General features: G+C 41.5%; 1 protein-coding gene across 1 annotated transcript; it reads right to left on the bottom strand.

Moving 5' to 3' along the window:
- Positions 1 to 228: 228 nt before the first annotated feature.
- On the bottom strand, positions 229 to 14,159 carry wnt3a (wingless-type MMTV integration site family, member 3A). Its single transcript, XM_070973862.1, has 5 exons — positions 14,089 to 14,159; positions 8,865 to 9,106; positions 3,218 to 3,483; positions 1,217 to 3,132; positions 229 to 1,154 (listed from the first exon to the last, which is right to left on the bottom strand). The coding sequence occupies exons 1-4, from the start codon at positions 14,157 to 14,159 to the stop codon at positions 2,653 to 2,655; spliced, it is 1,059 nt and encodes a 352-aa protein (XP_070829963.1). The 3' UTR covers positions 229 to 1,154; positions 1,217 to 2,652.
- Positions 14,160 to 26,263: the final 12,104 nt, after the last annotated feature.

Genomic DNA, 26,263 nt, shown 5'->3' with positions numbered 1-26,263 from the left:
CCTCTCAGCATAGAAATAGCAAACAATGTGTCATTGCACATATATAGATTGATGTGACAAGTGCAGAATGTATACACATGCAATATGTATGACGTTGGCGACTGTGTCCACGAGCCTTACCAAAGGTCAGCCCCTGCAAGTCAGAGGTCAATGGGCACTTGATCCATCCTTAGCTGTGCTTATCCAGTCATAGATGACAGAACAACAGTTTGGTTGTTTATGTTGCTTTATTTTGGTGTTACAGAGTTAACTTTAGAAATCTACTACAGGCAGTAGGACAAATGGTACCTGTGTGCAGTCAGTGAAAAAACAGAGATGAGGTAAAAAGGTTACAGTGTTACGAGTCACAACACTGCCTCAAAAAACATGTATTTCTGCAAATATATACTTTGACTTACTAATATGTACATAGCATGAAATAAATAATTATAAAAAAACATCCAATTTTAGAAATCCATAAAAACGCAATACCTAGTTTGTACAAAACTTTGGATTTAAAGACTTAACAAAAAATTAGAACGGAGGCAAATTGTCCAGACAAGCAATCAATCACATACAAAGTGTACAGTAATAAATGCATGATGACAGATCTTGTGCTGATAATGAGTTGCTGTGTAGTTTATTAAAGATGACTTAATATGTGAATCTGGTTATGGCTGCTCATTAATATTTTCAGTCAGGATAATCATGGGTGGCAATTTTGATCAAAATCTGAGGACTGTACATGCCTGAGAAGTAGCATTACAATAATTCATCGCTCACTTAACACATCTCCATAGGCGATGGTCTCAGTGAAATCTCATGCACACATTTTCCTAAACTTATGCTACTTGTTTAGACGTCTTGTCTCAGCTTTCAGTGGTTTGTCACTTTCCGAATAAATAAATACTGTGTTGTATTTGTTCTCAAACTAAGGCAGAGCAACATGAATCATTTCTGCCCTGATGTTAAGCATGACTGACATAAGCAACTAAAATAACATAAACTCTATTTTGGTCTATTTGGTTAAAATGGGAATTACTGTATGCAAGAATTAGTCAAAACTTCACATTTTTTCCAAACTATATATTCCGGTAATAGATTTCTTTCACAGAAAGAATCAATACATGCAAGAATAGAACACAAATAGATGAAGACACACTGTATGTAAGGACCTAAACACACACACACACACACACACACACACACACACACACACACACACACACACACACACACACACACACACACACACACACACACACACACACACACATTCAAGCACACAAACAAATATTATCTTTACTTAGCAGCATTAAAATAAGGGAAGTATCGATAGTTTCAGTGATGCTGCTTGTTGTTTAGTTTGGGGAACAAGAAGCCACAGCTGAGAGTCATCACATGCACAGGTTTTGGTCATCATTTTACTACAACTGCAAATTATACTGCATTATACAGAGCTTATATGATACAGCTTAGTATGCGGTTTGTTTGCCATTTGTGTTTTATTTTACCAGGGAGTACAGAATTGACCTCTATTTCATCAAATATCAAAATAAAAGAATATGTGTGTGAATGAAACAAAAATATAGTGGGAATATCCCTTTTATAAATAACAGTTTCCCCCACACCCAGTCACATGAGACATTGCTAATACTGATAAAAACAAGGAGAACATGCTTCATATTTCTCAACGGGACACAAGTGCTGACCTTTCAGATTCGTTTACAGCTCTCTGACCGCCGCAGACTTACAGGAGGTTTTCTTTTCTTGTCTTTGGTCATAACTCTTGATGTTGTTCAAAGCATTGTTACTCTTAAGAAAAAGCTTCCAGCGTTTTCAGCTGTTTCAAGAAACGTGCAGACTGTGTATGTTCTTGTTTTGCTGATGTTCAGTTGATGTGGCTCATGTCTACTCAAGATAAAATTAGTCATTTAAAGCAGATATTAACTTGTTAGCTTAAGAATTTGAGAATATGTAAACACACTGCAGCATAATTACTACATTCACTCAGGTGCAAGTGCATTCTTACCCAAACATCAGTAACATATTAACACTATAAAACTCATTCACACAATGATAATGTTAGTTTCAGATATACACATACACACTTATAATGTTGAGAATGCACGCTGCTGAGTGTCTGGTAAATTGCTCATAAATCTTTCTGTGGCAAAAACAAATGACGATCAAACATTGCAGAAAATGTGACATTTTCATTGTTTGCCCCTTAGATTTGAAAGCATTGGCAGTGCTCTACTATTCTCAACAAAAATAACTACATGGAACACAGGGGGAAAAAAAAAAGAATCACCAATATGGTGTTTGTCAATTAGCCGACAGTTCTCCTTTCCTACGTCAGTACATGAAAACTCTTTCGTCATAGCTAGAGATATCAACATTGTTGTCATCGTCACCATCACCAAAGTTCATATGGGTGATGCTTTGTGACGGCAACATCTACTCAACTGTTTCAGTTGATTGAGGCAGAGACAGACTCTTTTTAGCATCACAGCACAAAGCACAAGGCTGTTACAGTATGTCCGCCACTGGACTCCATGGACAGGTCAGACAGCCTTACAGTCTCTCATGCCTTGTAGATAAGTTGCTGCTTGTTCTTCTGCCTACTGAAGTCTTTAAATTTTGGTGAGAAAAGACGAGAACCATGCGTCCTTATTTGCAGGTGTGCACATCGTAGACTCTCATGCACTCTTGACAGCTGACGTAGCAGCACCAGTGGAAAATGCAGTGGCACTTTTCCTTTCTCTTCTCAGTCCTGGTGTTGTGACCTCTGCCGCAGCACAGGAGGTCACACCCGTCTATGCCATGGGACGTCAAGTTGCAGACGCGATCGCGGGTGCCAAAGGAGCCGGTCTCGGGATTGGGGTCACAGAAGTTGGGTGAGCTTTCATAATAAACCAGGTCTCGCTCAGTTGGGGGTTTGAAGTAGTTGTACTTGGGTCTCAGGGTCTCCACCCATCCGCGGGACTCCTTGTGTTTCTCCACCACCATCTCTGACGCGCTGTCATACTTATCCTTCATGTAGTCACCAATAACTCGGAAGTCAGGCTGAGACCACCAGCACGTCTTGACCTCACAGCTGCCCGAGAGCCCATGGCACTTACACTTCAGGAACATGTTGTCATTGAGGGACTATAAATAAAAAATCAAGATGTTAATCAATCAGTTGATTAAAAGGCTGTTACAACTCAGCAAAAAGAGCTTTCAGAAAACCCACCATTCTTCCTGCTTCATTGTTATGGCGGTTCATGGCTGAGCGTGCATCAGGACGATTCTCTCTTGCATCAGCAAACTCCCGGGACACCATGCTCCCAAACTCAACATCCTCGCTGCAGCCACCCCACTTCCATCCCTCACCAGGGGGGCCCTTGTGGCGTGTGTCACATCCGCAGATGGTGGCTGAACCCTCAGCACAGGCACGGGTCACTGCAAATGCCACTCCCGCCGAGGCAATAGCATGAACAAACGCTGATTCTCGAGTGGCTGCAAAGAGAAGTTCAGATATCTGTAAGACATGCAGCAGGGGAAAAAACACTCGGAGGCAACATCCTGCAGACAAAAACCTCTGCACAATTAAATAATCATGGGTTGTCACACGAGTAATGAGTTTCTGATGCTAATGATTATTTTTGGGATTAAATTTTTAGAATAGTTGTAGCTATAATTGCTAGAGAAAGTAGGTCACCACCTGTTTAGATGAATTTCTGCTTGTGTTCGGTCTTGTATGATTGCATAAGTAAATACCTCTCAACCCAAGCCAACACGACAACATCAAACAAACTATACATACTGTAGAGTCCATTACCATTGTTGGGTACATGTGTTTAAGTATCTACCAAGGTGTACCAGTATGTGGATTCATTTAGCCCACACATCAATCGTCCTGTCTCTGAATAAGGCCAGCTATGCCTCTATGCGTCTGTCTGACATTGTTACCTGATGACTCAGAGGGATCAGGATCTTCCAAAGAGATGAGAGGAAGAGACGGCCCTGACAGGCCTATAATTAAGAGACTCAATTAAGCTTTTGAAAGGTTTGGAAACTGCCTCACACTGTGGGGACAAACACAGACACAACATGGAGATGGGACCATAGTGTCCAGATATGCTATCCCAAAAAAAGCCACTTCAGCGTTATAGAAGGGGAGACAGTGTTTGCCTCAGCATTCCCTGCTCCAACAGAATTCATTTCGATAGGGAGGTTGCCTTGAATATATGTACTTGTATGGTCTTGCACAATCACAAGAAAAGAGACAGAGAGAACAAGATAAAGAAAGCGCAAACACCAGCTGTAGATATGACATGAGCACACAGAGACAAAAGAAATGGACAGAGAGGGTTAAAGATCAATAAATTTGGGATTGTGTGTGTTTATGAGATAGATAAAGAGGCAGCGTGTGCTTCTGTAAAAAGAACAAGAACAACAGAGGGAAAGAAAGAGAAGAAAGAAGGGAGGAGAATAAATCTAAAGGGAGTAAGAGCTCCTCCCTTATAGCAGGTTCCAACCAGTTTGAGGACTAAAGGGCATTAGAAACAATGATGCAAGAGAAAAGGTCTACTGGCATCCTCCACCACCCACTGCATACTACTATTGTATACGCACAAGGTTACTAATGTTCACAAATCCTCTGAACCTCTGCTCTCCTTCTTCAAGTCCCACTTACTGCATCCACCATAGATCACATGTCTTGGATATTGTGTTAGTTTATTTGCAACCAAGGTAGCTGAAGGCTGTAAGATGTAGATCATAGTATCAGGAAACTATCTACAGTGATGAATTCATTTTCATTTCCGAGGTACGGGTGAGTTAGTACAACATTATCTAAAATGTCAGGGCATTTACAATATGGATTCTGCTTAAGGAGTGTTGGGGGACTAACAAACTTCCATATTCACTAAAAACTTCTCTCTGCATATACAACTAATTCAAACCATTTGTTAGTCTTCTCTGCTATTCAAGACTGCATCAACTGCAAAGAAATTGAATTAAATGTAATGTGTCACAGAATGTTGATCTTGATTAAGGAAAAGCGTGAAGAAATGTGGACCTAAAACGGAACCCTGGGGAACTCCTTTGGAAACGTAACCTTATGGATGACTGGCATGGAGGCTGCAGAGCATAAAGGGGAGGAGGAGTTAAAGTCAGAGACGAAAAGAGGATTATCTTGGGATAAAATGAGCAAAGGAGAAGGATCGGGGCAAAATTAAATATGCCCTTGTGTCTGTGTGTGTGAATAGATGAAAAAAATGAAGCAGGACTCTATGGTCGCAGACCTCAGACTTTAAAAAGATACTATGATCTGTCCCCACCAAACTTCAGTACATTACATGATTGATACATAGTACAAGAACTGGTGTTGATACAGACATATAACAAGTTAACTGCATTCAAGCACATAAATATCTATCCCAAGCAATAATGCTACTGTCCATGGAGCTCTTAAACATTGGTTATGCAGAAAACTTCATCATTATCAAAAGTTAAAATGCTCAGATTTTGAAATATTTTTCAGGACTTCTAGGTGTGCTTCCACAATTATTATTCTAATTATTATTATTAACAAACTATTACTTATTTCAGTGTTTCATACGACATACTAGTGCTGTATACACCTGTAATAGCATTTACTTCACCTGAAAACACCAGCTGTCACATTAGTTGCTCAGCTCTTCTTTGTTTTACGACCAATTTATGGCATTTCAGGACACTTTCACTCCGACAATGCTCCTCCACCAAACTTTGCCAGACCCTCGCAGGCCAAGTGGTCCCTACAACCTGCTGGGGGGTTGAATCCCCTATTGTGCTGCCACTGTCACGCTGTGTTAGGCCCACAATGGCCCCAGATATTTTATATGAAATTTGCCCTGGCCAGTGATTAGTGGGGACCAAGTTAAGTCATAGCAACAGAGAACTATGCATTGGCTGGACCCCGCTTGTCGGCAGACGGGGAAATCCCTATTCAAATGGTTTAATAAAACAATCTAAAGGGCGTGTGAATGGGGAAAAGCACTTTTTCTCCTGCTTAATCTCATGGTTGCGAAGATATTGTGCTCTGAGCAGTGCCCAGCAGGGAGTGGGGCTAAGGTCCCCCCATCAACTCCATTTACCACACCCTTTCTTTCTTTCTTGCCCAGAGTTAATGATATACTGGTGCGCCAGCTTCCCTCCCCCAGCATGGAGAGACATACGTCTCATGAAAAGCAGAGACCTCTTAGCTCATCCTAAATAGTTACACTTTCTCATCCTCAGGTCATAGGTCGTAACCCACATCCCCTGACCTTTTCCCAGTTAGTTTAGATTGGACTTAATGATTTAGGTTAATTTACTGGGTGGGTTTCCTTGTATACAGAGTTTGGTCAAGAAAAGGGTACCTGCAGGGAATGAAGGTTAGATAAGTCAGAGCTACAACAGCATGAATCTTTATAGTCCCTTCCACATGCTTTATATTATGTAATAGGAATTTCCTATGAGCCTCATTTGAATTTAATGGTTTGAAGTAGAATGGTGACGGTGCATGTCTATACTCGTGTGGGTGGTAACACCTGTGAAACTGTGACTGTCCACTCTTTGTAGCAAAGCTGCCCTCACTAATTCTATCATATGACTCATAAACCAGAGCCTGATTATACCCATATTGTAGGTACGTAGGTGTTCTGTAAATACCAAGAATGCCGAAACAGCTCTGGGATCGGCTCTGCGGACAAGAACACCTGCGCAGCTTTCTATTACCTTTCATCACAGGCAGATTCCAGCAGTGCATGTTTTGACACTTTAGTTAATGTAAATTAATGAGTGCTGACGCAGACGTAGCCTAGAGGCAGGGCTCGTGATTTGGGGTGTGGAGAGGGAGAGAAACAGAGAGAGGATCAGACCATGTGTAAGGAAGGGAGAACATGTGTCCATTTAAAAGGCAGAAGTAACTTAATTCTTTTATGTTTTGGTACAATGAGGTTGTGTAAGAGCATGTGCAACAGTGTGTGTGTGTGGTAATGCCAGTGTATGTATCTATTTGAAAGGAAGTCATGTAAGAGATGAAAGCATTTTTCAACAAGCATAAAAATGTTTTCCATTCAGTCTTGTCTTGTAGTCCATGCCTTCCATTCTTCGAGCACTCCGCTTAATCCACCTCTGTAAAACAAACTTCTGATGTCCTCGGTGAAGGTGAGGAGGACATGGCCGGTGATGGGCTAACTGATAGGAACTAAGCCTCTGAAGCCTATAAAGGCGCCCACCCTTCCTTTCAACTTTGGCCCCCAAAAAGGCAGGAGGAAACCGACACACACCAGTCTGAATTGCAGACAAACAGACACCAGTGAGGACAATGGCCCTGTTGCACAGACAAACACCAGCATCAATCAAATCCAATGAAATGGAAGCCCTCTCCTACTAAGCCCTATCAAAGGCCTGTGAGCCCCTGAGTCACTCTCCTTGGCCTCTGACAAAGGCACTTAATCCAGCCACTTTGACCTCTCACATTATTAAGGGCCTCAGTGACCTTAATCCAATCAAAATGATTCACTAAAGCCCAGTGGCTGCCTCCTCTTTCCACTCAGTACCCCTGCAATTTAGGCCTGGGAAGGGAGGCACTGGGAGAGATGTGGTGGCATTTTGCACCACAATAGGGCTCGGATTGAGAACCCCTATCGTTAGCCACCTACTTGAGCTCAAGCCCCCTCCATCAACTGGCTCAGGAGTTTATTAAAAGCAATTGCCCTTACTAACCTCCACCCCCTTTCTGTTTGCATCGATCTTCTAGGTGAACAAGGTGACAGGTTTAGGTCCCCGACCCTCAACCCCTATGTTTTCCACTCACTCTCAATTTTGAAGCCTGCAACTCATTTCAGAGTTAGCACGAGGCTAAGAACATGCAAACAACAGCATCGTGGAACACTATATTATAAACCATCTGCTCTACTCACTGAAGGCATCAAAACAATAGTCAAGACTTTTTGTGAAATAAGGTTCCTTGTCAAGAGTGAAGAAGATTGAGATCACTCTCGAATTTAGCTGTAACATATGAAGCTAATTTTGTTTTTTGGGTGTTTTGCCTTCAAATTGTGTCTTGTGCAGTGGGGATTTCTGCACTCTGAGCACACTCTTGCACCAGAATAGACAAATGCCGAAAGCCATAATACATCATCACAGAATCTAATGGAAACGAAAAAAAAAACCCCAAACCAAAACAAAACATATTTTGGAAAACTCCATAACTCAAATTACAATCTTGTGTCAGGCACTTCAGAGGATTGTACAGCAGAACCCTCACAGGGAATTCCCTCCTAAAGAAAACTCCAACAAGACAGAACTCACTGGTCTTAGTTGTGTAGATTATTTCATGCATACAGGCTGCTCAGAGCTTGTTCAGTCTAAAGTCTATTTAAACAAGGATTTGGATGAGCATAATGAATGATGCACGCAGGGAGAGCAGCTTTTCTAATGCAAATATCAGACACAGAGAATATGGAATTGTTAATGGAAGAGTTAATCAGCATAGAGGTGCAATAAGTCCCTTTAATTTTTGTCAGTTCTATTCTTTTTGCTGTTCAAGCACTTAAGAAGGCTATAGGGTAGAAGGTATAAGGTCCAGAAACATAATTTTAGGGTCGTTAGGGTCAGACAGCATCAGCAAAGTGAAAGTTCTGTAGGTGTAGTGTGTGTGTGTATATATATATATATATATATATATGCTGACTGACTATATACTATATATGACTATATATGCTGACTGTGGCTTGAGGTGCACTGACAGGTTCTTTGCATGAAAGAGGAGCAGCAAAAGCAAGTGACATGTGCACTATGATGACATCAGAGAAAGCACGCTTCTTATTACAACTCACATGAATGCGTTTGCTTTGTAACATTACCTTTATCCAGCACTGGCCCAAAAATGGCCAGGTTGTCATTGACTGTGGTGCAGTTCCAGCGTCGGCCTCTGAACTGGTGCTGGCACTCCTGGATGCCAATCTTCACACCCTCAGCCACACTGGGCATGATTTCCACGTAGTTCCGGCAGAAACGCAGCTGCTTGGGCACCAGACCCGGGATGCTGCCACAGAGGATAGGCTGAGTGCCCAGTGATGAGTACTGCTGGCCCACTGCTAGTGACCTGCAAGAAAAGGGGAAGTCAGCATTGTCAGTGCATTTTCATGATCGCATCTCAGCCTGCGTGTGTCTTTATTTACTGATTTAACACCACTCAAGCAGGAGACTAATTTTCCTCTCCAGGTGCAGTGTAATTTTACGTCTGAGTGTATTTGATTGTCTGTGTTTATTTGCTGTTATCAGATGCTACCATTAGGCGTCCAGCCTTTATCCCTTCAACTACCTTCTGTGCAGACACCTGGCCTTTGTGTGTATTGAAATTGTAGCCCTGCCACCACAGAATCAGGCAATGTCTCTGTCTAAGATGAAAGTCCACAATGCATCTAGAGGTCTTCATAGACCTTAAGCTGACAACTTGGAAAACTACACCTTGTTATTAACTGTCCGCACACTTAACAGGCCTTCAGCTTAGGGTAATAAGAGTGCAAACCCTACATTGAAACTTCAGAGAGTGTATTAAGTGTGACACAGAACCCAACCCCCCCTTTTCCTTTGAGGAAGGTATTCTGGGATACAACAAGTGCAAACTTGGTTCACTGATTACATCTCTCTGTCTCGCTCCCTTTATTGCTTCTCTCTGTCTTTCTGTCTTTATTTTCGGTGTCCTCTCAATTAGGACTTTTAGTAACTGGTAATCATAGAAATGAGATATCCAGTGTTTCATTGTGTAGTAATTTAGCCAATTTTAAGAAACATTTTGTTGCACTGTGCTTGTACATGACCATTTGTCAGTCTGTCTGTAGGCATCGCCACCTCACAGAAAGCCTTACTGGCTGGTACAATATAATATAAAGGTAGATAATGACTTTGATTTGCATATTTAGCTCTTTTTTAAAGGACATATTTAAATCTGTAGGCGTTAATGTAATTTAGATAAACCAATACCATTTTTTCTATTGACTATAATCTAATCTATTCAACTGCATTACCTGCTGACCTGAGCTGAACAGTTTGTATTGAAATGTCACCAAAATCAATATTTTGACTACTTGCTTATTTAATAGCAGAGTTCCTATTATTTTTGGCAAATGCTCTTCAGAGGAGCTACAAAGTAGCTTGTTGGCAATCGAGACAAGTCTTCATTTAACCTCAGCTGTCTATTAAAGAGTGAACACAGGCAGCAGTAATCTGCTGATCCTCCCCTGAGTGATATGGGCTTGATAACAGTAGCACAAAGGCAGAGGCAGATCAGGTGTGCAGCCTTTTGCCGCTCAGTTAGCTCACTATCCATTGACCTGTTCACTGTTGTTCAAGGACTAATCGCTTGATCACAACAAGATTACCAAAGCTGGCCTCAGGCTGCTTTCCTTAAAACCTCACAGCACAAGAAAAGATCTCCTCAGCCGAATGACCCCTGGCTGACGACTTCAGGTGGCAGCAAAACATGTTGACCTTGAATACCTCAATTATATTTTGAAATTTACAGGTGTTCATTCTTAATATTATGCTTAAATGTTGTCTGTCAGGTGTCAAGGTGTGTGTAAACCATCAGATGAGTGAACCACTGTTATTTCCCCCAAAGCAAATGTCAGAGTTCTGTGTCACGCTGTGTTTTTAACAGAATTTCTTGCGAAATTTCAACACAGTAGACCACTCTAGTTAATCATGAATGAGGCGTTCAATGAGCGAGCAATGGCAAGTTGAAAATGACTTCAGAGGAAATCAGATGTTTGTCTGCAGTTTGTCTGCAATGTCCATCAGTAAACAAGGGCACTCCTATTCCAAGCTGACCTCTCTTTGGCCCTTGTCAGTCCATATACCCTGAAGCACATCATTCCCAGCAGAAACCTGAGTCCGCATCCCAAAGTGGTGCAGACTTTTGGTTTGCTAAGAAAAACATGAAAGTGTTGCAGGTCTGCATTTAAATTCAAGTTTCCATCGCACTGAAAGAAGATGTTTGCATTAGTGAATGGGCACAAAATGTACCTCAACAGCAGGAAACAGCTGAAAAACTCTGTATTTATCATTTAATTTGTGCATGCTCAGAAACACTAGAGCCTTAGCACCCATCAGGACTACACCTATGTGGGTCATGCATTTCTGCCAGGTCATCTTCCTGAACCATGTCAACCAAAACCCCAGTGAGTCAATGTGCTCAGGTTGCTCCACTCATACGAGTCTCTGTGTCTGTCTCAGTGGGGCTGACTAATCCATGCCACCTCTTCCTGTGTTAGGAAATGGCCTTAGAGAGGAGGTAGGGCATGTTCCACCCGGGATGATTTATGATTTTTTTTTTTTTTTGATGGAGCTTAAAGAACATAAAGAACAGTATTATTGGATACCAGCTTTGACAAATGCTTAAACATATATTTTAGGCATCTATTGTGTTTTCATTTTTTTCTAATTCCTCCTTAGAAATCATTTATCCTCCTCATACCAGCTGCCACCAGAGAAACTGATGGATGAAACAGAGTATTCATTTATCTTGTAAAGGTTTATGTCATCAAATGAACACTTTAGAGAAAACTGCTACAAATAAATACTTAAGCAAAACATATATCACATTTAATTTTTGTCTCAGAGCAGACTTTCCCCCTCTTGTCTAAGTGTATCCACGCAGGTTTAATGCATATTTCAGCAAGCCCAAGCAGGGTACCTTAGAATTACCACTTTACTTGTGGGCCCTGGGGCCTTGGAGCCGACTTTGACATCAAGAGAATATGTTTGGGAAAAGGAATGTGCGGCAAGCTTTCACCTCCAGGTATTTATCTTCTAAGGTGGGGTGGACTAGGGAAGGGGGTGGTGAGGTGGCGGGTGCAGCCAGGCTATGTCATGGCAGGTCGAGAAGAGACAGACATGAACCTGTCTTAGTGCATATCCCCTGAGACTACTGTGGCACAGAGGCTGAGAGCGATGCAGCTCCGATGGCCACTTGAAGCCAAGTTCAGCAGAGTCTGTCAGCAAAACATCACACGCTGCTTTTCACAGAGGCGATAGTTCTTAGATAGCTGACACGCTGTTTGAAAACGGAGACACAACGCAGGCGTATTCAGTGCAATACAAAAGGAACCACGTTATTTGACTTGGGATGAGTTGCCATGAAACCAAAAAATACATCAGTAGTGCTGCAAGAAAAAAAACTTCAGTATTACGTCAAGAATGTTCAACTCAAGGTGACTTCATGTGCTGCTTCTGTGGGCAAAGATTGCTCGTATTGGTAGCAGTGACACAGCAAACTCGCGGCCGTTACCTTTACTTGCCTCTGTTTTGCTTCTGTACTTACACTCAATCAAAGACCTGACCCACCCTCCAACATCAAACCAACACAGAAGTTAGTTGCGTTTTTGTTATGACAGAATGGAAACCTGCCTTCCATTGTGTCATTCATAACTGGCTCCACAAAAAAGAAATGAAGAAAAAAAACCCCCCGACAAGCTCTTATGGAGAGTGAAATTCAAAACCTTTCCTTGCCAGTGTGTTCGAGCGTGTCAATCAGCAGGGCTACAACATGGTACTGCACACGCTGGCATTGCAAACAGTTCAAGATGCGATCATATGACACACAAGCTGCTCAGTGAATACACTGAACATCAACTGAGTGGGTAAAGCACCTATTTTGACTGCATGCATGAACTTTTTAGAACCAGGAGTGGGTAGATTTGGGTCAGCTCTTTTTTTTCCCCACCTCTCGGTTTAGAGGGCCCACTGTTATATCAGGATTTCCCTCCAGCTGTGCGTGTAATTAGTTTCTCATCAGAATTACCACCAGGGGACCCATTAAGGGAAGTAGATTAGACTACACCTAATATCTAAGCAACCCCAAATACTGAAGGATTCATCATAAAAACAGACGTCATTTGTTTGTTTTGTGCTAAAATGACATTTATGATTGTGTGTGTAGTTGGTGGATCAAGCATGAAGGTTGGACATCTCCACAGGATGAGACAGCGCATCTATCTAAAAAATTCAAACTTGAAAAAATCATGCTAACAAACCTCAGACAGTTTGTTAAATATGAGGAATAATTAGGCTGCTGCACCATTAGTTCACAGCCTCACTAGTTCATGCTCTGTGTGGTTAATGAGAGGAAGACAATGAAATTAAGCCATAAACGCCACAGTCCTCAGTGTGATTGTCAAGTTTTGGATTTTTGAGGACAAATCAGTGGTGGACGGAGACATCCATTCTCATGATATCCATTACAGCAAATGCTGCTGCCACACATCAAACTGTGGTGAATTTGGTTATTAAGCCTTCAGTTACATTTGGTTAAAAGGCAAAGAAGCATCGCAAGTTTGATAAGAAAAATGATTGTGCTCCACAGGTTGCACTGATTACTCTCATAGCGTTACCAAAAATAATCTAAATGACCAAAAGAACAGACTGTTTCACAGTTTGCACAAAGCATTAAAGCTAAATCCTGGGCAAGATTTCATATTTGTTCTGTGCCACTCTGACCCCCTTACACACACACACACACACACACACACACACACACACACACACACACACACACACACACACACACACACACACACACACACACACACACCGGCGTGCGCGCACGCACACACGCAGACTGAAGTGGTCGCGCACACACACACGCACTTGCAAGCACACAAACTTGCACCTGCTGCACTGAATATGAAAATTGAGTCAAATTGCTAATGTCGGGAACCACAGCGTTAAGAATAAACATCAAAGTGAGATAAAAATGTGTTTTTTTTCGTCGCTGACCTTTGGTTTCTCCAAAAAACGGATCGATTCTCAGCTTTAGTTTTATAATGAAAAGCGTCATTTACGCACGTGTTTTTTTTCCCTCTGTCACTGAATTACACTCGCCCGCTTATCAAACCCTCCTTTGCACCTCAGTTTGTTAACACTCATGTCAAACGTCTCAAAAGCAGTTCCACCATCCGCGCACCTGAATGCTGTCAGAAACCAAATAAGACCACCAAGCACTCCAGAAACGGATCATCAGACACTTCTCAACATTTACAAAAATATGCCGCCGTTTGTTCCGCATGTAAAGAAAGTAAAACTTACCACCAGATGGGATAACTTGCCATGACATGCGTAAGCCCACAGAGCAGCAGGAAACATCCAAGGTATATCATCCTTAAAGTTTCGCAAAACTTCTCCAGCAGAAAGCCTACATGCGCGCTCACACGCGCACAGAAAAAAAAGAATCTGCGCTGATGGATTTTTATTTCTGTCCTCCAAAAATAAGAAATAAAAATAAATAAAAAATAAATAAATAAAAGAAAAACGGAGGGAGAGTCTACCGTCTATCTTTCGCGACTACTCGTGGCAGAACTCGGGAGCCAAATATTAAAAGTTAAAAGCCGCTTGCTTTTTTAAGACCCAATCAGCAGCTATTGCCAAAGGGGGAATTCTGATGATATGTTCCCGCTGTTGCCTCGTCAGCCAGCTTGAACTCAGACACCAGAATGAGCTAATTTTAAGATGTGTTTTAGTGCTCATTGAGAATTGGTCGCATTAGCATGCAGTGTGTGTGATATATAATGTTGTTTAAAGGAGAGAGGGAGGGTCTGAGGGGTTTTAAATAGACATCGGAACCCCTGTGGATTGCGTAGCTATAACAACCTGTCCGGATTTCACTCCCTGGCTTGAAGCTTCTAAAATGCAGAAATAAATATGTGTGAATTGCTTGAGACCATTATGAAGGTCTCCACTCCTTTATCTGTGCCTGTTTGCCGTGAATGTAAAATTAAGTTGAGAAGTCCCCCCCCCCCCCCCCCCCCCCCCCAGGGACTGATGAATCCACAATAATCTGATTTAAACTAAATTAAGATTTTTTTTTTTTTCAAAGAAATCCCCTATAATCTAACCATTTATTATATTTATTTATTCTTTTATATATATGGAACAAAAACTCAAGCCTGCCACGTGACTTTTTAAAATGATGCTCTGAGGCTGTAAAATGGCAAAAAAACCCACACATTAGACCTAGGAATGTCACATTTTAGCATTAAAGGAAGGAAGTTTGCCCTCAGATTGCATGATTTCATGCACTGTTATATCTGTGCTGCATTCACAACATCAAGAGGCTAATTGCAAAGCTGCCCGCATGATCAGCTGTCAGAGGGCTTATTCCAAGGAAAATATTCGATCAAATTGGCCGCACCGCTGAGTTTTAAATGGTCTCCTTTCCTCAGTGTCAAGTGGCTGTTGATAGCTGATCTGTCCCTCCATTTACAGACACTGAGGCTTACCTGATGATTAAAAAAACAAATGTCCTCGTTGTGCAACATCAGTGACTAAGAGGGTTACACAGTGGGAGCAACAAATGAAAGAAATGAAAACAGCTGAATTGTCTCACTTTGCACAATTATTAGTCAACACGTGTTGTTCAGCAGGATATGAAATAATGATGCTAATAATAGTGATTATTTTATAATAGAAAAAAGTGTCATATCAGTGTTTCAGCATAATTTCAGTGCACTTTTGTGGCTTGATGGGACTGAGAAATAAACCACGTTACCCTGAGGGGAGGGCAGGGGGGGCTTTTGACCAATAGCGGTGAAAACAGTCTGGGAAATTCAAATGTGCATATTAATGAAGCTGCTGTGACGGTTTTTTCCTCCTCATATTTCTGTTTAAGACAGTGAGGAGAAGCATTTAGCAGGGAGACATGGATTCGTCTGAAAGTTGATAACAGACAGCTCTCACGTTCAGCCCAGTGATGGACTGTGTCAAAACACAAAATGAAATTAAAACAGAAACCAATTAGATGTGTGTTTTTATTGCTGGGATTTAGCTTTTCAGTGAGCTTTTGAAAAGCTAAATTTATCTAAAATGGTCCAATTTATTCTATGTATAATCTATGTACAAGCTGAACATTGTCTGCCTGAATACACAGACTGTTTCTTCACCTCTCACACCGTCTGTTTTAGAGGAATGTGTGAGCTTTGCCATGTTTGACAACATATTTATCGCCGAGTATTTCCAGTGACTTGTCCTTCAGTCATACAATCGGCCTATTTATTTCAAACCTGTCACTGTTATATAATTTCCAAAAAGTTTTCTTATACTAAACTTCAATGTCTCGCCTGGCGGAGGCAAACATGCTGTGCACGTTCCTGCACCTCTGGAGGCAGTGGGAAGACAAAATGTTAGCGCCATCTAGTGGGCAATCCTTTGCACTGCAACCCTGGCCAATACTTTGAATTAAAACTCAGAATCAGAATACTTTATTGATCCCCGAGGAGAAATTGTTTAATTGTTTAAAACTCCTTATATTAGAGCGATAAATGAGACTGAAGTGTACCACCTATACTACTGGATTTCACATGTAGTCCTGGAAATTAAATAAGTACTTTTACTCAAACGCTGTACTGCGGTTAAATTTTGAGATATTTGATCTTTACTTGAGTATTTCCATTCTCTGCTACTTTTTCAACTTCACGGCATTTCACATTTAGCTTTTTGCTTAGTTTGACAGCTGACACTCCTGAACCTACAATCACTTTGTAAAATACGGTGCACTGTTGCAGATTAAACTACCCAACATCATACAAAGTATTTCAAACTGGACAACCCAGATCAGGCACAACATTAAAATGCCGCCTACAGGTTCATGCATCAATAACCATAATCCAATATCAGAGTCAGAGCATTTAGCTATCAAGCTCCTCTCCTGTGGAACCATCTTCAGTCTTTGTCCGGGAGGCAGACACTGTCTCTACATTTAAGAGTAGGCTTAAAACTTTCCTTTTTGATAAAGCTTATAGTTAGGGCTGGCTCAGGCTTGTCCTGGACCAGCCCCTAGTTATGCTGCTATAGGATTAGACTGTCGGGGGACATCCAAAGATACACCGAGCTCCTCCGTCCTTCTGTCCCTCTCCATCCGCACGCTCTCATGTCCTACCATGGCGTGTTACTAACTTAGCTCCTTCCCCGGAGTCTCTGTGCTTTGTCGTCTTGCAGGGGGAATTGTTGGTTTCCTTGTAGATAAAAGAGCTTGGTCTGTACCGGCTCTATATGGAAAGTGTCCTGAGACAACTTCTGTTGTGATGTGGCGCTATACAAATAAAATTGAAAATGAAAAAAAATTGAGAAATATACAGTAACATCTAATGATATAACTTTGACATGACAATTTTGCTGCATGAAGAGTACTTCTGACACTCTTAAGCACATTAGTACTACTAATATTTTCACTCTGACTACCACGAATAATAACAACCATCATCATCAAGTACATATTTGTCCTGTAATGTTGACTAATTCAGACATTGTCACTAAATGACCAAACTTCCATGCATACAGTAAACAACTGCAGGGCTGCACAGAGGAGCTGGAGGGTTTGGGCAGCTGCAGAGGGGGAAATCTGGAAGTCTGAGCAGCTAAGAACTAGTCCTTTTTTCTCCCCTTTAGCTGTCAGCACTGGCACAGAGGCCAGAGTCAGCGAGGGTGTGAAGTGTATGGGAAAAATGTGATGCCTGTTCAGCTTATGGCAACTGACTGTAGATCAGTTCAATTAATAAGTGCTTAAATGTATAAAACATGTTTATCTTCTGCATACCATAAAAATGCCATAAAAGTTATTTCACATGAAGTGGTCACACAGTGAATACACTTTTCCAAAGCAAGCTGTTTGGCTAACTGTGGGCTCCATCAACACGTTTCCAACACCAGCTCTGTCTCTGCTGTCCATCCATTCAGGTTTTCCCCTGAGCAAACAGGAGGACATCATGGCACCTCTGTGTGCCCAAGGTGACCTCACTGCAATGATGATGTCATTCAGCAGAGTGCCGTTAGCCACGAGTCATGTCCGACAATTGAGTCTTGTCATTGCTCTGCATCCCAGGCCTCAGTCAGACTCCCTCTGTTTGACATAACGCAGCTACACTAACATCATGCAATACAAAAATATTGAACTCATCGCATTTTCATTACTTCACCGAGTTTTCCATGAATACTCTCCTGATGTGCCATGAAGCTGTTGATGCTCATTTGTGCATTCAAGTGTCTTAATAAGATGCAACATACCAAGAAAATAAAACCGCAGCTTCTGTGTGGTGATTGAATATCTTTGTTGTGTGCAAATGAGACAGTGCCACTAGATGTCAGCATTGTAATGGGATTACAATATCTGTTGTCACTGCTGAACTTAAACAATATCAGCTGAAAGCACATGTGGTAAAAACTTAATATATATTTTTTCACCAATTTAATGCAAAGCAAGTTCATTTGTGTAATACCTTTCAAATACAGGGGCTATCCTAAGCACTTTAATAAAACAAGGAAATGCAGAAGAAAAACATTTCAAACAATGAAATTGAAAACAAAATAAATTTAAACTAGATAAATAAGATAAAACATAATGCAAACACAATTCAGAAATGTACCTACATACATAAAACAGAAAACAAATACAAAATGTAATACACTAGAAATACACATTACCCCTGATGATAATAATAATTTAAAATGATGTTTATATTTAGGAGGCTTTGAGTGGCAGCCATGGTAAATCTCAAGGAGACTGACTGATTCAGTTTTTGATGCTGTTTAGTTCAAGCAAACTAAAACAAATTAAGTCCGAGCAGGAGACAACCTGAGTTGATATCTCTCAGAATTTACTACCCAGTTTCATCTGTTTTGTTGTGTTGTGTTGCTAAATGCTCTTTTTTGTGAGGATTATCATCAAAAACCAAGTCAGATATCAGGAAGAAACAGAGAGAAGATGGCTAAAAGCAGACCAGGAGGACTTGTAAACAATGACTGTTCCTGCTGTGTAATTCTGTTTGAGTTACAGCCCTTGCGAGGGAAAGGGAGGCGAGTCGTGCCTCAGTAAGATGTGACACACCCCACGAGCTCACACCTGGAAACAACTCATCACTTTCCCTTGTTCTTCCCAGTTGGTCTCCAAACATGGGAAACAAAGCTGAGGGTTCGCCTCTCGCTTTGACTTTATCTTCAGGATGGGCATTACCACAGGCGTTGACGTCGCTATCTCGCCAGCTCGCCTCTTGGCAATACAGGGTGTAAAAAGGCTTCTGATAAGAGAAATCATGGGAGACAACTTCCAAATCTTAATGTAAACTGTTTTTGTAGTCTCTGAGGTCAGATTTGTTGCTTTTGAGCTCTGAACACACGCCATTTATTGCACTGTATGCTAGCTGAGCTTGAGGGTAGAGATTCAGTTCAGCTACAGCTTCTCGCTGCTCTTCCTCATCCTTGACAAACCCCAGTTGAAGCTTGGATGGATTCTACTGATAGATGTAGATAATCTTACCAGGATGTAACACAAGCATAAATTACAATTTCCAAGTGCTTTTCAGATAAAAAAAAGATTGAATTTTAGAAGTGCAGCAAGTAAGATTGGACAACAGACTTCACATCCATCCATCCATCCATTTTCTATATCGCCTATCCCTTTCGGGGTTGCGGGGGGGCTGGAGCCAATCCCAGCTTCAACGGGCGAGAGGCGGGGTACACCCTGAACCGGTCGCCAGCCGATTGCAGGGCAACATGCAAAGACAGACAAACTTCACATGATGATCAAAATTAAGCCTGTTATCAAATGAGATTTCGGCAATGATTTTAAATATGAGGATCTTTGTTAAAGGTGTAATGTGAAAACAATTATACCTTTGTTGTACATTTTGTTGAGTTGTGTGTATAATGTTCGAACCCAGACAAATGTGTTCTTTTATTCAAGGTAACCAGGCGTTTCATTACGTTGCCTGTCAGTGGTGATAGAGGAAACCCCAGATGATACATCAGGGAGTGAGGAAGGAAGCTGGTGAGCGTGACCAAATGTATCATGAATAAAACTTTAATACGTTACCTCGTCCGTGAACATTTCTTCCTGAGACGCGTCAGATAGATTTTCACCGGAAATGGTGGCTGTTTAACAATGAAGACAAACTCCCAAGATCCCACACTAGCAATGAATCAGATCAACTGCTCATTTATCAGACTTTAACTCAAAGAAGTTATGAGATAATCCAAATCAAAAGAGGAGGACATCTAAGTGTCTGCATAAAAATGTGTATGATGCTTTTGAGACATTTGACCTAAAGGCAGCATGTCGATGGAGAATAAGTCAAGGACCGAGAACTAATCCCTGCGGGACTCCATCAGTGTAACTGAGGATTTACAGTCCTGTCTAGCCACATTAATGTCCTTTCAAACAGTGCCTGATATACCTGCCCACTGCTTGAGAGTTGAAGTGGTTAACTGTGTCAAAAGCAGCGTTAAGATCTGAAAGCAATAAAACAGATGTTTGGTTTTAATACTTTAATCTAAAGATGGAGTCATGAGAAGCATATAGATGCACATCGAGGCCTGAAATCATCTTGTCTGCTTGTGTAGCCTGTTAAGTCTCATTTTCTTGTCTGTAACCGAAGCCTTAAACAGTCTTTGGTGGGAGCCTTTGGTCACATGGTTTTCCTCAGAGGGACTCAGATAGTTGTGTTAGCGCTGAGGTCACACATTAAGCCAGCGGGATGAAGCTCCGGAGGCCAGAAAACAAGAAGAGACAGCACAGCTTTAATTACAGGAACAGCCCTGTGTGTCATATCAGGGTGCAGTGTGAGTGTGTGTGAGGCTCCATTTCTCCACCTTCCTTCAGGCTCTTCTTCTTTTCTGGTCTTTTCCACACAATGACACTTTTTTCTGGGTCATCCCAGGTCGCAATCAGCTGTGAGAGAGTCTGCATGGACTGCAGCTGCTCAGCTGGACTCTGTCTTGTTTCATTAACGCTAAGCAGAGCAGATCATACCATTCCATCAACACCACCTGCTGGTCAAGAGCCCGACCCTTTCACTAAACGTCTACCATATCGTCTGTCTTCGTACAGCAACCTGTACTTTCCTGGCTTGAACCCTTAGCATGTCACTACCTTTACAGTCAACACTGCATTGTGTCATTGTAGATGCTTTCTCCAGTGAGATGAAGTAAACCTGGACGAGTGGTCGTGTTTGTTCAAGTGCAAATAAAACACTGCGATTCTGTAAGCACCATTGAAGCAGGACGTTTCACAGGTTGCTGGGAAACCAAGGAGTGGATCATATCATGCGAAAAACCTAGTGGACTTGGTTTGATATTAATGTCAGATATTAATGTCATTGTTTGCAAGATAGGAAATGTAATTAATGCTTGAATGATCAAAGTGGTTGGCCGGCAATAGGATGCAAATGTTAATAAAATAAAGCGAAAGATGCCTCTGAAAAGGTCACCAAACTAAAGGTAAGTGTTTTCTTTTGGAGGGCCATGTTTACTACAACCGACCATTTCACGCTGCAGTAAAGGTATTCCTCCCACAGTTACACAGCAACAGCAGCTTAGAGGTGCCTACTTAAACACTTTCAAGAATGGACAAGCTGCCACATGCTCACATACAATTTGGCTCAATTGTGTCATAACACTTCACTAGAAAATGTGCATGGACCATAGGCTACATGCCACAAATGAAGCACCAGGATTAAGTTCCACTCTGGTGTTTTCTGATTGTTAGATGCTCCTTCTTTAAATGGCAGCTACTGTTTTGGTTTCTGCAAACAAACTAGACAGTAGACAGGAGCCCTGTCAGCTTTGAGGAGACCTTTTCAGTGGAATCTTTTCTTAATTTAATTCCTTTTCTGATAGGGATTGTGACAAGTTCTTTTTGCTGCTTACTCTCCCCTAACATCCCTTAAAATGTATTCACTGACAATATGTGATTTGCCTTCTTGTTGCGACACGATCAAAGTTACTGAGGTTTCAAAAACAACAGCTACCTCTCCAGCCCCCGAGGACGGACTTTTCCTGAATCCTGAGAACTGCTGCACATGGTGCACCCGACGCCTGAAACAGCAGAGTGGCGCAGACGCACCGTCAGCCTCCAAACCTAAGCCACAAATTATGTCTGGTACATGGAAAAGATCATGTGGCCCTGCAGTGGAGTAGGGGTGGTGAGAACGAGGAGTTTGGTGGTAACTGGGTTGGGATTGGACGGATACGATTTACATTCCTCTCCAGGGATGTGATATCAAGACAAGGTCAGACCAAGGCTAATACATAAGAGTCTGAGGAGAGGGAGGAGGAATCTAATCTTTGCTCTTTACTCAAAATGACTTTTTTATGTAGAATGCGATACCATATTTTATGTTAACTTTATACGAGATGCAATCTGTCTTGCATTATATTCATTATCTACATCTTTCTAGATCTCTTCATTGGTCTCACATGCAGCAGATACCTTGCGCACCGTGCTCGTCAAAAATATATACAACACATTGAAATGTTTTGAATGCATTTTAGGAGATTGTGCCTTGCAAGGAAATACCTCAAACTCCATCAACATCCCATAGCACATTCCATCTCATTTGAATAGTCGGTGCACAGACTAACCTCAATGCCCAGCGGAACCTCATTGTAATTGCAAAGAAATGTAACACTGCAGGCTAATCTGAACTGAGTATTCTGGTCACACTTGGAGCTGAAACAAAGTTGACTTTTTTGCACCGTTACTTCTCATGGATATCTGATACGACTATTTTCGGACAGGATCTATAACATTCACATCTATAATGCGTTTTGTTCATTTATATATGCATGTTGGCTTCTGAGGGAGACGCGGGGAGGCAGAAAATGGAGGGTAAAGTAGTGTCTCCAACTGCAGGGAGGGAAAAATTCCCGACAGCCTAAAGAGATTAGTGTCCATTACCAAACAAATTTCTGCTACCACCTACAACACTTATGACAGCCCTCAGTTCAACCCTCACCGGAGCACGGGTGAAAAAACAAAACAAAAACAAAAACTACATGCTTTTGTCCTCATGGCCATGTTCCCTCGACACCAGAATGAAACAAGCTCTGTTTTCTTGGCTGCCCGGTCTGAGAAGAGGGGGCGAGTGTGTTTTAAGAAGGGTGTGGGAATCAATTATCCCACTCAAGAGACATGCAGGACCACTGGGTATTGCTCGGGATTAGTGTCCATTCTTGTCATGTACTGACAAACCCTCCTGCTGATCTCCTTAAAACCAGGTGTTATTAAGAAGCTGGGTCCTTACTGGGGGCCTATAGGCTTTTGAATAAGTGCCCTTTAGGAGTGACAAGCTGATAATGTTAAAAAAAAAAGTGCATTCCTGTGCCTTCACAAGCTCACCTGTCTGAATCCCCAAATGATTCTGAGTATGAGTTGAAAGTGAAATCATGCACACTGCAAATTCATAAAACTCACTAATCCTGTCATACAAGAATGTATCTATCATCCTGAGTGACAACAGCAAAGCAGCAATTCACTGAAACGTGAAATGCTGGAGGAGCACAGTGACAATTTGTTTTCTGGTGGTGCGTTAGATGAGAGGATAGATACACTCTCTATGAGCTTAGCTTAGCACAAAGACTGGAAACAGGGGGAGACAGCCTGGCTCTGTTGAAAGATAACACAATCTGCATATGAGCACCTTGAAGTATATCTTGTTTGTTTAATCCGTACAAAAATCAAAATGTGAAAGCATAAATTTGTCATTTTGCCGGGGGTTATGTGCAGGACTGTTTCTTGGCTCTGAGCACTTGGCGCTCCACAGCAGAGACTCCAGGAAGTTAAGAAATGATCTGGCACAAAACATAACATAACTTTACACACCACACGTGCAGAGGCACAGAACGATTTCAGGCCTTCAGGTGCATGTTTGCTTCTCAGAAGTCTTCAGATATCAGATGCGACCTCTTCATTAATAATCAAATCATTTGGGGGAATACTTTTATCCGCTTTCTCGCTGTCAGCTAGATGACAATATTGATACCACTTTCGTTCGTATTAAATATGAAGCTTCATTCAGCAGCTGGTTAGCTTAGCTCAGCATAAAGACTGGAAACAGGGGGAAACAGCTAGCCTAGCTCTGTCTGGAGGCATCAAGACATCCTTACCAGCTTTTCAAATGCTCACTAATTAACATGTTACGTCTCATTTGTTTAACCTGTATAAACAACCTCACTGTGACAACTTTAGGAAGTCACAGCCTCCAGCCACAGCCCCACATACAACTTCACATCATAAAACTCCAATAAACAAATGAGACATAACGTGTTCATTAGCAATGTGCTATTACTGTTTCTACCTGCTTCCAGACTTAATGCTGAACAAACCTAACTGGTTTACAGACAGATATCACAGTGGTATCAGTCGTCTCATCTTACTGTCCACCAGAAAGCGAATAAGCATGTGTCAAACATTTGCTTTGAAATAACCTTCCGCAATGCAGCGAGTCAACCTGTCATGTCCACACACACTCACGCAAAAGCTGAATAACTGCTTATCTGTTGACGTGAGCGATCATGGGATCACTTATCAAGTTTGCTCGCTTTTAATCTTTAATTTGAGGTGCTGTTTTGTTTACACACATTAAGTAGAAACTTGGCTCAGCGAAGCCGCTTGGCCCATCTGCGGCTGCTTGTGATCTGCAGTGAACGGGCTGGATATTGTTTGAGATTGAGAATGAAAAGACTTCATCCCGAATGCTGGCAGGAGCGCTCCCCAGGTGTAGCTGAGAAACCCTGGACCCTTCCCAAGTTCAGATACCTTGCTCTCTTTATGTGCCAGAAATCAAGGTGTGTGCGGACACAAAAGATGTCAGGTGGTAGCTGAGCCACTGAAAGGTGTTTACACAGGAGTTAAGTAGGGTTGTCCCTGACTAAAGACATTCTCAGCCAGCAAACAATCTGTGGATATTATTTACACATCAAGAGGCCAACTTAAATCAACACATCTGTAATACTGCTTCTCACTCATTATGACTGTCATGCTTGAGAATAAACAAGTAAATAAAGCTGTCATGCCAGTGAAATGCTTGTCTGGACTTAATTCCTTTAAGTCTATGAATAAAAATATATAAAATGGAAAAACAATTAATATTAATCAGAGGTCTTAAGTTAAGAATCCAGTATTGAATCAAATAAAGCTTTGCTGCTTTAATACATTATACGCTCATGTAAAAACACAAGCGTGTCAATAGTGATCGCATGTTAGAGAGGGTTTTCTGTGACAATAACTAAACGTTTTGGTAATCTCGAAATCTTATGCAATCAAATGCGTAGGAAGAGTAAATATTTTTCAAGAGCAGGCTTGCCAAAGGGTTCAGATTACTTGCCAGAATGATTGATAGTTCGCCAATTGATTTACGGTGCTCAATATGATATTTTGCACAGTGATTAAAGGTTTCGTCTTGGGCTCTTGTGAAATCGCCTACAGTTATATTTGCGGACAAATTTGCTTTCTTCATGGTGAACTGCGCGTGAACTCACCTCAGCGCATGTGGTTTAGGAGAACTGATGGCTGTGTCTCGCAAGAAGAGGCAAGACCAGACTGATATTTAACTTCAACAGGCAATCTTTAACCAAAAACCTACTAAACAGGAAGCCTTTCCTGCAGCATATTATGACTTTTTGACTGATGAAATCAACACAGACATGAAGATATATGAGGCATATGAACGAACTAGTCTGTAATGCAAAGTCTGGAAGAATATTTTGAGACAGTGAGTAAACCTTTCCATACAATATAGCAGTGGCTACTTCAGCAAAAGTATGAAAAGTAAAAGTACTTGTTATGCAGCAAAATGGCCCACGTGAGTGAATACATTTTACAGTTGTAGCTGGTTCATGTGGAGCTAATTTTAACTTCTTAATACAGTTTAATGTTTAACAAAATGCTTCATCATATGTTTACTGTGTATCTGTGAAGAAACATGTAGTGGAGAAAAAGGTACCTGTCCCAGAAAGTTGACAAAACTGTCAAAACGTAGGTTAAAATTGCTCAAGTATCTGTTCTGGAGCTTTCAGCCCATCATATGCTCTTCCTCAGCCGATGGACTTGCCCCCGTGGTGACATTTTTTTCTCAGCTATGTCAGAACTGCACTTAAGTGGACCTCTTTGAGACTTTACACCGCTGAACAACAACAAAAAAAGAATCATAATTAAATGCAAATCTAGCTACAACATCTTTTTTTCCTCTTAGCCAATACTGACTTCCCTCACTTCAAAACAGTGCAGCGTGTGGACCAGCATTACTGTATTATCCTGCTTGTGCTGGATTATACAAATGCAGGGTTTGCCATTCTGGAAATAAACTGTCACTGACTGGAGGTAAACAAGTATTTTATCACATACAGGCCAGCTCAGGCTGACCTCAGCCTGCACAAACACTGGCTGAATGCTGCTTTAAAACGCCCACAGAGGAGAAACTCTCACGCCAATCATACA

Source organism: Chaetodon trifascialis, chromosome 11, assembly GCF_039877785.1.
Source record: "Chaetodon trifascialis isolate fChaTrf1 chromosome 11, fChaTrf1.hap1, whole genome shotgun sequence".
NCBI classification, from domain to species: domain Eukaryota; kingdom Metazoa; phylum Chordata; class Actinopteri; order Chaetodontiformes; family Chaetodontidae; genus Chaetodon; species Chaetodon trifascialis.
The sequence above is the reverse complement of the archived record's forward strand: the minus strand, read 5'-3'. Positions and strand labels throughout refer to the sequence as shown.

What these genes read in the sequence shown, in the direction of transcription:
- wnt3a (XM_070973862.1), bottom strand. Translation starts at nt 14,159, where the DNA reads ATGATATACCTTGGATGTTTCCTGCTGCTCTGTGGGCTTACGCATGTC. An exon ending in GCAAGTTATCCCATCTGGTG is followed by an intron (nt 9,107 to 14,088) that starts GTAAGTTTTACT and finishes CTTTTCTTGCAG; the next exon opens with GTCACTAGCAGTGGGCCAGC. An exon ending in ACAATGAAGCAGGAAGAATG is followed by an intron (nt 3,133 to 3,217) that starts GTGGGTTTTCTG and finishes TTTTATTTATAG; the next exon opens with TCCCTCAATGACAACATGTT.